The 14095-nt window shown below is 57.4% G+C and overlaps 1 protein-coding gene across 3 annotated transcripts in view; it reads right to left on the bottom strand.

Moving 5' to 3' along the window:
* Window positions 1-250: 250 nt before the first annotated feature.
* FRMD5 (FERM domain containing 5) overlaps window positions 251-14095 on the bottom strand; it is a 50345-nt gene continuing 36500 nt past the window's right edge. Inside the window, exons 2-15 of one of the 3 annotated variants that reach the window (XM_030457310.1) lie at window positions 13453-13557; window positions 12725-12767; window positions 12142-12220; window positions 9861-9958; window positions 9372-9495; window positions 9042-9129; window positions 8221-8309; window positions 7735-7798; window positions 7159-7250; window positions 5749-5823; window positions 4944-5012; window positions 4700-4806; window positions 1305-1645; window positions 251-1125 (exon numbers count right to left, since the gene is read on the bottom strand). In XM_030457310.1, coding sequence (XP_030313170.1) covers window positions 1078-1125; window positions 1305-1645; window positions 4700-4806; window positions 4944-5012; window positions 5749-5823; window positions 7159-7250; window positions 7735-7798; window positions 8221-8309; window positions 9042-9129; window positions 9372-9495; window positions 9861-9958; window positions 12142-12220; window positions 12725-12767; window positions 13453-13557 — 1422 coding nt within the window. In that variant the 3' untranslated portion in view covers window positions 251-1077. Of the gene's footprint in view, window positions 1646-4699; window positions 4807-4943; window positions 5013-5748; window positions 5824-7158; window positions 7251-7734; window positions 7799-8220; window positions 8310-9041; window positions 9130-9371; window positions 9496-9860; window positions 9959-12141; window positions 12221-12724; window positions 12768-13452; window positions 13558-14095 lie in introns of all 3 variants that reach the window. The other 2 variants (XM_030457308.1, XM_030457309.1) reach the window with 2 other exon arrangements.

Genomic DNA, 14095 nt, shown 5'->3' with positions numbered 1-14095 from the left:
TCCTGTCTTCAGACGAGTCACAAAATGAAAGCTGCTTCCTGTAGTCCAGAACTAGCAAGGGGTTTAATCCTGGTGTTAGGCTTCCAGGCTACAAAAACCTTTCAGCTGAAACCATTTGCTCAACACGAACTGCTCAGTACAGCACACCACGGTCACCCAATCCATGAAGTAAAAAAAAGACTTGATTAGATTTGATAACAAAATAGCATTTTTTGTTGTTGTTGTTAAAATAGACCTTGAAACAGTCTTTCTTTTTTTTTCCTTTTTTTTTTTTTTTTTTTTGTACAAAACAGGTACAACTCTGGGAGGCTAAAGGTCTTCCTAATAAATCCAACATGGGCACTGGGGGCTGCCCATGTACCCAGGCTGGGCCAAGGGTGCCTGCTGTGCTCTCCCTGCCCTCGGGAGCACCGACGATGCTTCAAGGCTGAGGAGAAAAAGTGAGGAAATTCCGAGTCCGCAGCGAGGGCTGCCCTGGGCTGAGTGATGTGTGCAGGGACCACCCCCCACTGCCCACCGGGGACTCGGGTCACGGGGGGGGCTGCGAAGCGGCGCGGGGTGCACAGTGGTGGATTCCGTAACGTAGGAGTACACGAGTGTTTAAATCAATACTCAGTAGCACCATTGCTAAAGCTCCTGCATAATCCGGCATCGCCAACCTCCCGGCTGATGCGCGTACAATGACGGGGTGGGGGGCACAGAGTGGAATAAATCCCTCTGGTTACTCGGTGCTTCCGAAGCCACGGGCGCATCAGAAAGAGTCGGAACGGTGAAGGTGTTGGGTGGGCTCCAGGCTGGGAGCACCGGGAGGAGGAGGAGACGGAGGAAGCCCGAGGGCTGCACCCACCCCCTGGTGCTCCTGGGAAGCCTCTGGAGCCGCTCTGGGTTGGGAAGGGAGGATGTGTGTGTGTGTGTGTCTGTGTGTCTGTGTGTCTGTGTCTCTGTCTGTCTGTGTGTGTCTGTGTGTGTCTGTCTGTGTGTCTCTGTGTGTCTGTCTGTGTCTCTGTGTGCCGAAGATGGCAGCAGGTCTCTCCCCAGGGCCCCGGCCTGTTAGCTGTTGGCTCCTGCCTTCAGGTGTCAATGAGCAGATTTACCACGGCGCGGACTTTGCAGGCAAACCATCGCCTGAGGGGACAAAAGTATTGGTAATGGAACTGCTCGAACTCGGGGGTCTGGCGGATATCACGGAAAAAGGCAGTGTCAAGGTCGGACTCGGTAAGGACGATGAGGAGGAGGAGCAAAACAAAGAGGAGTCCAACTGTCACAAGGAGCAAACGGAGGACACTTAAAACAAACTTATTCACCTGCTCGGCCTGTGCTGCCCCCAGGCTGCCGGGGCACAAGGCCCTCAGCTCCCCGCCGGCCTCCTCAGCCGCCGCCGGCGTGCCGGCCTCCGACTCCTTCTCCTCCTCGATGCTGCACGGGGCCCCGTTCGCCTGCCGGGAGAGCAGCATCAGCTCCAGGCTGTGCTCGGCCACCGGGGTGGGCAGCACGCTGTCCGCCGGGCTGTAGTTCTCGTCGGCGATGACCGCCACCCGCTCACTGCTCTCGGCGCGGCCGCCACGGCCGGGGGCTGCGAAGGCGTCGCCGTGGGAAGCCGAGCGCACCGGGGTGGAGTGGGCACTGTCCCGCAGAGACTCCAGGCCTGGGGGGACAACAGGGGACAGGGGTCACTCAGGGTGTCCCTCGCACCAATGGAAACCACCCCGACACCCTTGCCTGGGCTCTTCCCCCCAACAGGGACAGAGCATGGCTGCCCCTGGCCATTCGCTGTTGTTCTTGTCCCTCGGGGCCAGCAGCCAGGGCCGCTGGCTGACAGCCTGGACGTGTTGTCAGTCGGTCACAAACACCTCCGTGTGCCGTCACTGCTGAGGTGACAGACCCTCAGCAGCTGCCAGGGACACACTTGAGGTTCCTCTGCTGCCAACCCCTCTCTGGGAGCAGGCATGGGATGAGCTGGGAAATGTGGCTGTAGCTGTGGTGGGAGCTGCTGGGGTGGGAGGTGGGGGGCAGAGACACACCCCAGGGGTCCATACTGGGGCAACTGGAGCTGGGAACCTGGTGTCTCACCCCTGGAGACAGCCAAGGCTGCTGCAGCCCATAGGTGATCCTTATGGGGTTAGCCTTACAGAGATGGGGCTTGGAGCAACTTGGTCCCGTGGGAAGTGTCCCTGCCCAGTGCAGAGAGATGGGATTAGACAGTCTTTAAGGTCCCTTCCAGCCCAAACCATCCTGTTAGCCTGCGATTTACCTCCTGACCAAAGCCCTGCACCCTGAAGAGGAGCAGCAGGGTCCCAGCTGAGACGGAGCCCCGCAGGCAGCATGGGCAGACCCCTCACCAGAGCCCCTGAGGGGCTGGGGTCAGACACCTCGGGATGAGGAAAGCAAAGGCTGTGGTGGGGAGAGGGCTGGAAGCTGCCCAGCAGCCTCCTCAGGCATTGCAAGTTGGACTGGAGCCGCCCACAGCTCCGATTTCTATTGCTTCACTACCAAAAAAACATTGTTTTACAGCCGGTGACACACAGGGGAACACGAGCTGCACGGAGGGCTCCCTGCCAGCCCACCCAGAGCACGTCAGGCAGGACCAGGGGAACCCCCCACCAACCACCCCCCAAAGCCCCACACTCCAAGGCACCCACAGTGTGGGGATGGCTCCTGGTGGTGGCAGTTTGGCCACTGCAGCCTTCCCTGGAGAGGCTCTGGTGGTGGACAGGACCTGAGGGTCCCCAGTGCCACCTGGCTGAGGCGGACAGGGCTGGTGGGGAGGGACAGTGTGCCAAAGCACCTGGCATGGTGTCACTGGGTGCCCCGTGCTGCCCGAGGGGCAGTGAGGAGCCCAAGCCTGTCCTGACAACATTCCCAGGGGCTTTGCAGCCTCCAGTCTGTGGATATTCCCCAGATGCCTCCGGATCCAGCTCGGCTTAACACGCCGAGGGGCAGCTCAGGCGAAAAGCACAGCAGAGAAATAAACACGTTCTCACCCTGACAGCTATGCCTGGGGTGTCACACATCCTGTGAACATCCCCTCACCCCACCGCATCCCCTCCAGTAGCTCAGCTCCTCTGGGGGGCAGCAGATGAGGGGTCCTCCCCCTGCTCCTCACTGCCATCAGAGTGGTGCCACTACCCCCAGACCCAAAACCTCCTGCCACCAACTTGCTCCACAAGCCAGATGTAAAAAGCTGGAAAATCAGGAGAAAGCTGCATCCAGCCCCAAACCTGGAGCTGCTGGGCGGTACCAGTGACCCATGGTCAGCCAGCACGGGAGATCCCATCCCGCTGCTCAGAGCACGGCTCCTGATCCCACATTCCTGCATCTCCCGGGGGCTGCGGGCTCAGGCAGCCCACGGGGGGTCCCCCGGGGACATTCCTGCCACATTCCTGACCCAGCCCCCACATTACCTGTCGCGGGAGCATCCCTGAGGCTGTGCGGGTCCTCGTGGGGGAGGCTGGGGAGAGCCGGGAGCAGCGGCAGAATCCCCAGAGCCCGGCCCAGCAGCCGCGGCCCCAGGGCCAGCACCCGGACCCGCACCACCCGGCAGCAGTGGTTGATGAGCCGCAGATGGACGCTGACTTTGGTTTTAATCCTTATCAGACACTTCACCATGGCGGCACGGGCGGTGGCACAGGGACCCCGAGGGACTGCGGGGGACAGTGGGGACAGCGGCTCTTCCCCCCGGCAGGGCTGACGCAGGCAGTGCCCTGGCTGCCCCCCGGGTCAGGGCTATTTTGGGATTTCCACGGGACTGAGCTGAAGTGAGAGCCACAAGAAGCGGCTGCCAGCAGGGCAGGAACTGCCGGGACAGGGGAGGTGTCGGGAGGCCCTGCCAGCTCCGGGTGATTTATCGTGGGAGGTTATTTAATGCTCTGGCAATGGCACACGGGGGGTGGAGGGGAGGGTGCTCACAGTCACCGGGGTGGCAGGGGTGACCCTGTCTGCAGGTCCTGCCGCAAAGCTCAGCACAAACATCAGCCCTGAGGCTCCTCCATGGACATAAATCCCTTTGGGCACTGTGCCACTGCATCCTGACCCCGCCGGTGGCACAGGCAGCAGGGTCACCCCCCAAACCCCACACTCCGTGCTCTCCCCATTCCTTTGTCCAACTCCCAGTTTTCCAAACCTCTTCACATGTACTCCAGCATGCACACGCTGCTCTCCATCCTCCCTGTGTCACCAGGACTCAGACGCTGCTGTCACCACTGCCACTGCTGGTGGCACTGCCATAGCCTCCAGACTTGTCTCCAGCTCCAAGGCTGCTCCCAGCATTTTGCCCTTTACCAATCTTTTTTCCCAGATGTATCCCACCCTGGCACAGCCCCAGCTGCTGCCCCTTTTGCTGGTATTTCCGACTTAATCTATGTTACCATTGCTGAGAAATTCTCATCTGCCGTGCTGCTGCACTGGAACCTCCACCCCACTTCCAGCCTGCACCTTCCTGAGCAAAACAGCTGCCACCAAACTGTCCCCAGGCTGACAGAGCAAGATCTGGCACTGCCAAGCCTTGCCCTAAGACCCTGGGGACACATCAGGGACCTGCTCTGCCCCGGTGTCCCCTCATCAGCAAAAACCAGCTGGATAGTGGTGGGGGCTGCACATCTGGTCTTTGTGCGCTGTGGTGCTTGCACACACGTGTGCAGTGTGCACGGGGGTGTGTGTTTGCACGTGTACACGTCTCCCTGCCTCACTCCCGGTGCCGTACCTTCCATGATGGAGATGTGCACGGCTCTCCTCCGGGTGCGGGGCACACTGCTCAGCCGCGGGCCGTGCGTGATGGAGGGGCAGCTCCTGCTCGGCACCAGCCCTGCCCTGGGGGGAAGGAAGGAGACAGTCAGAGCCCCGGGCGGTGCCTGAGCCCCGGCACACGGCAGCTCTCCAGCTCCGGGACCCGGTTCCCGCTGCCACCCCCGGTACCGAGCCCTGCACCGCCGCTGCCGGGCTCTTACCGGTGAATCTCGGGGGGTTCCCTCTTGATCTTGGCGCTGGACTCCATCACCTCCTTCGCCACACGGCCGCTGTGGGAGGGACAGAAACAGCAGCCGTGAGTCCCTGAGCATCGCACAACCCAACCCCCACCCAGCAGGTCCCGGCACAGCCTGGCCCCCTCCCCACCCACGCGGGATGGTGGGGGGGGGTCTCCCCACAGCTCCAGGAGCAAGCAGAAATAGGTTCTGGAAATCGAGGTGATGGAAAGAGCAAGGAAAGGTGACACCTCTGCCCCACGTTCTGCTGCTTCTCCTGGCATGAGATGCTGGACATGGTGGGGTCACCTCCCCTCTTGGAGGTGGGGGGACACACTGTGGGACCTCTCAGGCCAGCGAGGGGGGTGCTGGCATCGTGAACCTTGCAGCTGGGGATGTGCTGGGGTCTCTGGTCCCACATCCAGGCTCTTGGCTCCAGGGTGAGGGAGGAGCAACACCCCCAGGAATTTAGGAATTTTAGGAAACGTGGTGATGCATTTGGCTCCTTGTTTGCAAAAGACAAACTCCAAAGCCCCTCACTGTCCTCCTCCATGCCAGTCCCTCAAAAACTCTGCAGTTCTGTGGCTGGGGAGAGGGTTGTAGCTGTGTAACACAGCAAGCAGCAGTGATGGCCTTGCTGAGGTGGCAGCACTGCAATGGGAGGACTTTGGGTGACAGGAGGGTCATTATCAAGACCCCAGACCACTGCAGCCCTGACCTGCTCCCTGCAGCTCACCCAAAGGAGCATCTGACAGTGCTGCAGCAGCTGCTGCTGCCTGACAGGATTTACCTGTACCGGAATCTGCTTCCCTTGAAGAACAAGTTGCTGCTGGAGACCGTCCGGACCTGGCTCGACTTTTCCAGCCTGCAACAGCACCAGGAGCTGAGTGAGCACGCCAGGCTGCTGGGCAGGACGTGGCCCCCCAGCCCCACTGCACAGCAACCCCTCTGCCCTGGTGTGTTCCCAACACCATGCAGGGCAGATAGCTCTGCTGATGGTGGCTCCAGCAGCAGTCCCCCCACCAGACTGACCCCAGCATCAGGGGAAGGGAACCAGGTGGTGCTGGCACATGGCAGAGGCGACAAATTCCAAGAGCAAAGCCTTGGAGATGTGAAATGCCCCCAGGAATGAAACAGAGACTGGAGGGACACGAGTGTCACAGCATCACCCCACAGCACCACGTGTCCCTGCCAGGAGTGAAAGCATTGCCCACTCTGTGCCCAGGCTCCAGGATGGATCCACTGCCAGCAGCTGGAGAGGGCTTGGGCTGAGGTCACACTGGGTCCCCTGGGTGCACAGGGTCAGCAGTGGGGGAAGCCACCAGGAGGGACAGCAAGCAGCAGTGATGGCCTTGCTCTGCAATGGCAGAACCTTGGGTGACAGGAGGGCCCTTATCAAGTCCCCAGACCGCTCTCTCCTCCTCAGCTGAGTCCACAGTCCACCCCGGTGGATGCACAATCCAGTGGCAGCTCAGTGACATGATTAATCATGAAGATTTGTAAAGCAATATTGCAATTTCATTTCATGTTAATATAATGAGAAAGGAAACCTGCTGATTGCAGGCGCTGATTGCAGTATTCCCAATGAGAATACATCACACGCTTTATCTCCCATCTTGCTGATTAAAATAAAACTCATTATGGAGCACAAAGCAGGCTATTCTGAAGCACAACAGGAGCAGGATGGCAAAGCCAAACCGATCCACCAAGCACCCCCAAGCAGGTTTTTCAGTCCAGTCCCCAGCCTCTCCCTTTCCACTGCCTTATCCAGAGCAGAGGCAGCGCTGCTGAGGTGGCCATGAACTGGGAGGTGGCCATGAACTGGGAGCCCAGAGCTGCTGGGGAAGGAGAAAACATTCCCCTCCCTCCCTGGGCAGGATCTCCCTCCACCGGGGTGAGCACCCAACCTGGGGTCCCCAGATCTGCTGCAGGAAGGGTCCCTCTGGCACTGTCCCAAGAGCCCAGGGTGGAGCCATCATCTCCCCAGTCCCACCAGTAATGAACTGGTTCCCCAGGGGCATGGAAGCAAATTATTTCTGAAAGTTTCTGAGTTTCCCCCACAGAAAGGCAGGAACACGGGTGGCTGGTGACACTGCCAGGGCCACCAGGACGGGGTGACAGCCAGGGACCTGGACAGAGCCCTCAGAGCTGCTGGGGCACAGACCCCCAGGGCAATGCCACCCCCTGTCCCTGCACTTACTTGTAGAAGGCCTGGTTCTCTATCCCACACTTCCAGAGGTGCTTGCAGGCTTCTGGCGTGGGGGCAAAGTAGGTCAGGACAATTTTCTTCTCCTAAAGGAGACAGAGGAGGAGTGGGCAGGGGAAGAGAAGAGCAGGGCCCAGCAGGGATGGGCAGATCTTCCTTCAGAGCCACTGAGAACACAGGGGGACATCAGAGCACCCACAGATATCCTGGCACAAGGGATGGGCAGCCATCCCCCTCTTCCTGCTCTCCTGCCTTTTTCCATGCCCAGAAATACATTTTTTAAAAAAATAATCCTGCTGACAGCTGGCGGAGGAGCCCAGCTCAGGCAGTGTGAGGTGGTTTGGTTATCCAGGTGTGGGATAACCCCATGTCTGCCCAGAGCAAGGAGCAGGGAGGTGACCCTGGCCCTGGCAACGGGCTGCATCCCCTGATACCATGCCCATGTCCCTGTCACTGTCTGTGTCTCTGACACCATGCCCATGTCCCTGTCACCACAGGCAGAGGAGAAACCTGCTGAAGCCAGGACCACGGCTGTGCTTGGGAAGTGCCACGGGACAGGAAAGCACTCACCTCTTTCTGACTTACATATAAATAGAAAGTCTTCCCTTCAAACTTCATTTTGGTCACCTCGTTCCTGAAAGGAGAGGGATGGGCAGGTGAGGGGCTGCAGAGAGCCCACCAGTGCCTGGCATCAAGCAGGCACCAGCTGGGTGGCAGTGCCAGCACAAGGGACACGACAGCCAAAAGCTGAGTCCCAGCACAGACTGAGGAACAGAACAACCAGGTTCAGAGGGGCTGAACCAACATGAGCTCAATGCAGGTTAATTTTGGAAAATGTAGAAAATAAGGAGTCTGAGGCAATAAAACAAATAAAGAGAGAGCAGGGCATGGAGCCCTGCAAGAGCAGGGGACTGAGGTCCTGGGAGCAGCCCCGTGCCCAGGGGCAGCAATGCGGACAGCCAGGGGTGGGATAGGGCAGGAAGGGACCTGGGGCTGGGACCACCCACCCACCAGAGCACCCCAGGGTGACATGGGGCACCCGTGGCAGGAACTCACCACTTGATGAAGTGAACTCTCTTGTTTCCCTGCAGAACAACAAACCCAAAGGGAGTGAAGGCCAAAAACGCTGCATTCCCCGACACGTCCTGGAAGACAACAGCAAACTCAGCACCATTGCTGAGCCAGCAAGGCTCCTGCCCCCAGCAGCCCTCAGCCTCACAAGGGATGCAGAATCCCCAGCTCTGGGATGCTCCCCTCAGGCCCTCATGGACCACAGCATCCTGCACACGCAGCAAAACCCACAGCAACCCCCAGGGTTCCTACTGAGGAACGAGCAGCAGAGGCAGAGCCTCACCAGACTTTACACTACCAATTAAACCAGAAAATGGTAAAAAAACCCTCAGACCTGGCTCCCTCCCAGCCCTGCCCAGCCAGTGCAGTTTCAAGCTGGTGATTAGTGTCAGGCAGCACTTTCACTTCATGACAAGGTCTGCACTCCTGGGAAGGGATCATCAGCAAGCTCTGCCTGGTGGGTGCCTGCTCATGGCAGGATGTGTCCTAGCAGCAAGCAGAGCTTCTGCCCCAACTTGGGGGCATAACTGTCCCCTCTGCTCCCAGCCCTCCCCAGGATTAAGCAAGAGGTGAGACAGCAGCTCTGCAGCTTGCTTGGCATCCCACAGCCATCTGCAAGGCTTTCTCCTGGTTTCCTGACCACCCTGCAGCCAGGACTGGGGGTCCCTGCCCCCCAGCACAGCCCCTGGCTCTGTCTGCTGGCAGGGGACTGGTGGTGGCACTCAGAACCAGCCACTGCCACCTCTGCAGCTCGGTACCAGCACAAGAACCCACCCCAAGGAACAGCATGTGGAAACCTCCTTTACCTTGCAAGGGTGTGGGTCAACCCCGTAGGTCTCCAGAGTCTGGGCTTTCCTGAGAAAATTCAGCTCTGAAGTAGCTGGTGTCTGCCCACTACAGGAGGGAGAAAAGAGATAAAAAACAGAATATTCCATGGAAGACACAAGTGTGAACGTCAGCGCTCAGCTACCAGGTTCCTGTTAAGGACAGGAGGCAGCAGCCACGGATGGGATCACTCCTCACCTGGCAGCCCCAGGAGGGAGGTGCTCACCCACCCTACAAGGGTGGAAATCCCACTGTGATAAAAACCACCTGAGCATCAGTAACCCCTGCAGCAGCCCAGCCCCTGGCCCTACCTCAGCTCTGACTTATGGATCTCCGCGATTTTCCTCTCCAGCTTCTCCGAGTGTTTGGGGAAGAACTGGAACTTGGAGCTGTAGCCTTCTGGGTGCTTCCCTGGGTCATAATCCCCGATCTCAGCTGGTGGGAGACAGAAGAGGTCAGGAGCAGCAGCCTGCATCCCCATCTGGGCAGTGTCCTGGCTCCCCTTTCATCCCCTCGTGTCCACAGGTGATGCTGAGGGACACGGGTTAGTGGTGGCCTTGGCACTTTGGGGTTAGAGATTGGACTGGATGATCTTAAAGACCTTTTCCAACCAAAACAATTCCATGACTCTATCACTCTCACCCTCCTCTCACCCAGCACAGCACAGGGACAGCCCTAAAGCAGGAGCCCCACGCTGGCAAGATGACATTTGCATTCTAGGTGCAGTGATCTGTTGTAAGTGAAATAATGTAATCAGTACTTAGCATGAAAAGCAAATTTATCTTGTCAAAAGGCATTACCTTGAAGGATATAGGCGGCCAGCAAGGCAGCATCCGAGGTCTTGCAGAGGAGGCGCCCGTGGTAAAGATCCCTCTTGATCTGCAGGAAGACTAAATACCTGAGGACAGAGGAGAGGGGGCATTTCTTAAGCAGGCAATTTAGGTGTGGAATATCTGCCGCCAGACGCTTGTGCTAACATTTCTGTCCCAGCAGCCCATTTCCAAACGTGACGCTTGCCAGGAGAATTCCCCGGCAGTTTCCCTGCTGGGGCTCGGAATCCGCATCCCAGCCCCTGGGCGATGAAACACAAAGAGCTCCCTCGGGCTGGGAGATCCTCGGGTGCTCATTCCCAACAGGGAAAACACGGAGAGGAGGAAATTCGAGACACGGAGGTGCCAGGGGCGATGTTCTGAAGGGCTCTCCTGGTCCTGACCCCACCGGCGATTTCTGTCTCCCGTCTCAGCCTCCCCATCCCCCGATCTGCTCCTTCCCCAGCTTTGTGTCCTCCCAGACCTTTGTACTCAGTCTTTTCCCCGCCCCGGCCTCATCGGGGCCCAGCCCAGCATCACCTGCACCTCACCCATCTCCATCCTCACCCATCCACACCCACACCAATCTCCATCCCCACCCACACCCACACCCATCTCCATCCTCACCCATCCACATCCCCATCCACACCCACACCCATCTCCATCCCCATCCACACCCACCAAAGCCCAGCAAAAAGGCTATATCAGAAAAAAAAAAAGCACATATTTGAATAACTTTAAACCTAAGAAACAGGTGGGGTTTTCTCTGTGCTGAGTCATGTGGCAGTGCATTAGGGAAAAGCCTTTTGGTGGTAAAAACGTGAGAGTGAAGGAGCAGAATGGAACTGGGAGTGCTGAGGAACACGTTTAAATAACCAGACCTGCACTCTGCAACAGCTCAGTCATGCTTCATTTCTCAAATCCGTATTTATGATGAGATAAACCACTAATTTTAGCAGATAAAATGCATTACAGAGGAATCCAGATATTAAAGTGCATTCAGACCAGGGGAGAGTGAATTTTAAGGCCAGATTTCAGCTGCAGTTACAGGCACAACTCAAACAGCAGCAGGCAGGGGCTCACCCCGGTGCCATGGGGCACCCCAGGGGGCAAGGACCCCCTGCACCTCCCCCAGCTCCAGCCCAGCACCCACCTCACCAAAAGTGCAGAACCAAATGGGTTTAACCCTGCCTGTCCCCCAGCCCTGCTCCTGTGCCCCCAGCAAGACCTCTGCTCCCCTTGGGCAGGACAGGACTGGTGGTCGGGGATGATTTTACAAACAAAAACATTCAGCAGACGACTCAGAGGTTTCCCAAAGCCTTTCCTACACCTTGGAAATGTTCCCTGGAAGGGGCATTACCCAGGGCAGTGCCGGGCTAATGGACGAGGCTGCCTTGGAAAAGGACAGAGGATGGGAAATATTTCTGAGTCTGAGCCAGCGAGCTCCAGGGCTGGCCCTGCTCCTGATGCTCCTTGGGTTCAGCTCCCACCTCCCAGGGATAAATCCCTGACCTGCATCCCAATTGTCCTTGCTGTGCCTGACAACTTCTGGCTAAGCTCTGGTTAAAGAAACACAATTAACAGAAGACAATTAACACACTGCATGCAGCTCAATGCCCCCACGGGGGCCGGGGCACTGGGTGCCTCATTTCACATTTAAATCAAGGCTTGGGGTTTGGGGTTGCTGGGAATAAATGTAGACCCTGCAAAGTAAATAAAAGCCTCTTGAGCCAAACAAGGAGAGGTCTCCATGTGAAACTATTCCTGGGCACTTCTGTGGGTCCCCTGAAATGTGTCTGTATGAAAAGCAGATCAGTCATACCCATGAATGCTGATTACAGCAGAGGGCTGGCAGCAGCACACTGGGATTCTAGACTCGAAGAGGTTTTTATCAGACCAGCAAATGTGTCCAGGGCTCTGCTCAAATCCTTTCCTCCTTTCACAACCCCTTTCCTGCTCATCTGCATTCCCCCTCTGCTGTCAGACCACAGAACAGAAACTTTCTCATGCTTCCAAACAACACCTGAAGGTTTGTGTTCTAGTTCTGGGTTTTTTTGGTAGGGGCATCCTGTGAAACACAAGCAGAGCTTTCACTGGTTTTGTACATTATCCTGGGGAAAAAAAAAATCCAGAGGAGTTTTGGAAACACCTCATAGGTTCGGGTTGGTTTGGGCACCTAAATGTCTGCTGCTCCCCCTTAGCTATGAAATGGAGCTGGGCAGGGGGTGTCCCAGTGCCCCCAGTGCTCCCAGTGCCCCGTGCCAGTTCCTACCTGGTGATCTCCTCCTTCAGAGCTGCCGGGTCCATGGGGTAAAACTTGACACGGAAGCACATGGTGAAGGGAGGTTGTGCTGCAGGGACAACAGCAATGCCACTGTCACCAGGGCTTGTCCCCTCCACCCTCCCAAATACCCCCCAGGAGATGGTCAGATATTGCTGGGGGTCTCATCTACACCTCCCCTGGTGCCCCCAGACACAGCAGCTGCCCTGGGTGAGGAGGGCACAGGGACATTCCTTGCTGTGGTGGCCATGGTGGATTTTCCTGGTAAAGCCCAGGGGTTCCCATCCCCTTTGCTCATCCCCACCAGCTCTCTCCTGGCTGGTGGCCCAGGTCTGTGTTCCCCGAGGGGCCATGGCTGGCATGGTGGCTGCCCTGGGGCTGGGGGAGGATAATCCCACTTGCAACCCAACAGAAAAGCTTTGTGGGTAACCAAAAAAGCCCTTTATTTCTGGGAGGTTGCTGGGAATTGACCCCTGAGGGGAAGGACTGAAAATAAATTAAATTTTAGAAATAAATCTAAAGGGAAGGGAGCCCACACTGTCTGCCCAGGACACCTGCACCCAGCCACACTCACCCCTCATCTGCTTCACAACTGACTTGGTAAATTCCAGCCAATGCTGAAACAAAAAAGAAGGTAGTTAAGGCAAATCAGTAGCAGAAACTTCCAGTTCATAACATTGGCCCTCCTGGGACATTTGCTTGAAATAAAAACCTGTACTGTGGTTTCCTTGGGAGGAGAGGGGCAGCCCCCCAGGTTCTGATGGCCTTGGGGACAAGGAACATCACAGAGAGTTCCTGCAGGACATCCCAGTGCCAGTAACTCAGCCCAGGACAAAGGGGAAAGAACCTCTGGCTTCTGGGTTGAGCATCAGCATCCTCAGCAGAGTGCTGGGAGATGCCAGGCAAGGAGGGAGGGGTTTTTCCCTCTTTTTTATCCCTTCCCAGCATCTCCTCTGCCTGTGGCCCCGGGCTCTCAATAGAGACATCTCACTTGTCACAGCCCCGGGGCAGAGCACAGGCTCCTCAGGCCACACTTCAGAATCAAAAGGTTTTTGATGAGTGCCAGGGGTGCTCCTGGCAGGAGCCTCCACACACACAAACTCCAGCCCTGCAGCTGCCAGCTGGGAGAAAGCTGGGAGGGATGGAGATGTTGGAAATGAAAGGACCCATCAGGACACCCACACCCTTCCCTGCCCCTCAGCACCGGATTTTATCACAGCCATTTGCTTCACACCCTGGTTCTCAGCTGCACAGACAACTCTGATAGCACCAAGTTCCCCCCAGGGCAGGGGGGGCTCTCACCCTCTGCTTGTCAGGGTCCACAAACCGAATGCCAAAGTAATCCTTCTCCAGCAGGTTCAGGTGGTGGCAGAGAAGGTCAAAGAGGTACTGGCCCTTGGCATCTCTCTGCAAGACAAAGAAACTTGATCACAAAGGGGCAGGGGAGGGTGGTGGAGCTGGGACATGCTGGGTCTGGAACCTGTAAAGTGACAGCAAGCACACTGCAAGTCCCACCAGCAGATTGGAGATTGGGAACAATTTCCCCCTGGAAAGGGATGTCAGGGCCTGGCCCAGGTGGAGTCCCCATCCCTGGAGGGGTCTCAGAGCCCTGGAGATGTGGTGCTGAGGGACACGGGGCAGTGGTGGCCTTGGCAGGGCTGGGTTAGAGGTTGGACTCAATGATCTCAAAGGTCTTCTCCAACCCAAATGATTCCATGACTCAGCAGTGATATTTTCAGCTCAGAAACCATCTCCTGTCCCAGCTGAAGAGCAGCCCAACAGCAGCCAGGAGCAGGACTCCAGAGCACACCAGTCCCAGTCCCCATCCCTGTCCTGACCCAGGAGTGATGCTGAGGCTGTGAGACACCACAGCATCCACCAAACCCCACATTTGCTTGAGTCACAGTGAAGCCTTGGGTGGGAAACTGAATTCTGGGCTTTGCCC

This window comes from Calypte anna, chromosome 10, assembly GCF_003957555.1.
Source record: "Calypte anna isolate BGI_N300 chromosome 10, bCalAnn1_v1.p, whole genome shotgun sequence".
Lineage (NCBI taxonomy): Eukaryota > Metazoa > Chordata > Aves > Apodiformes > Trochilidae > Calypte > Calypte anna.
The sequence above is the reverse complement of the archived record's forward strand: the minus strand, read 5'-3'. Positions and strand labels throughout refer to the sequence as shown.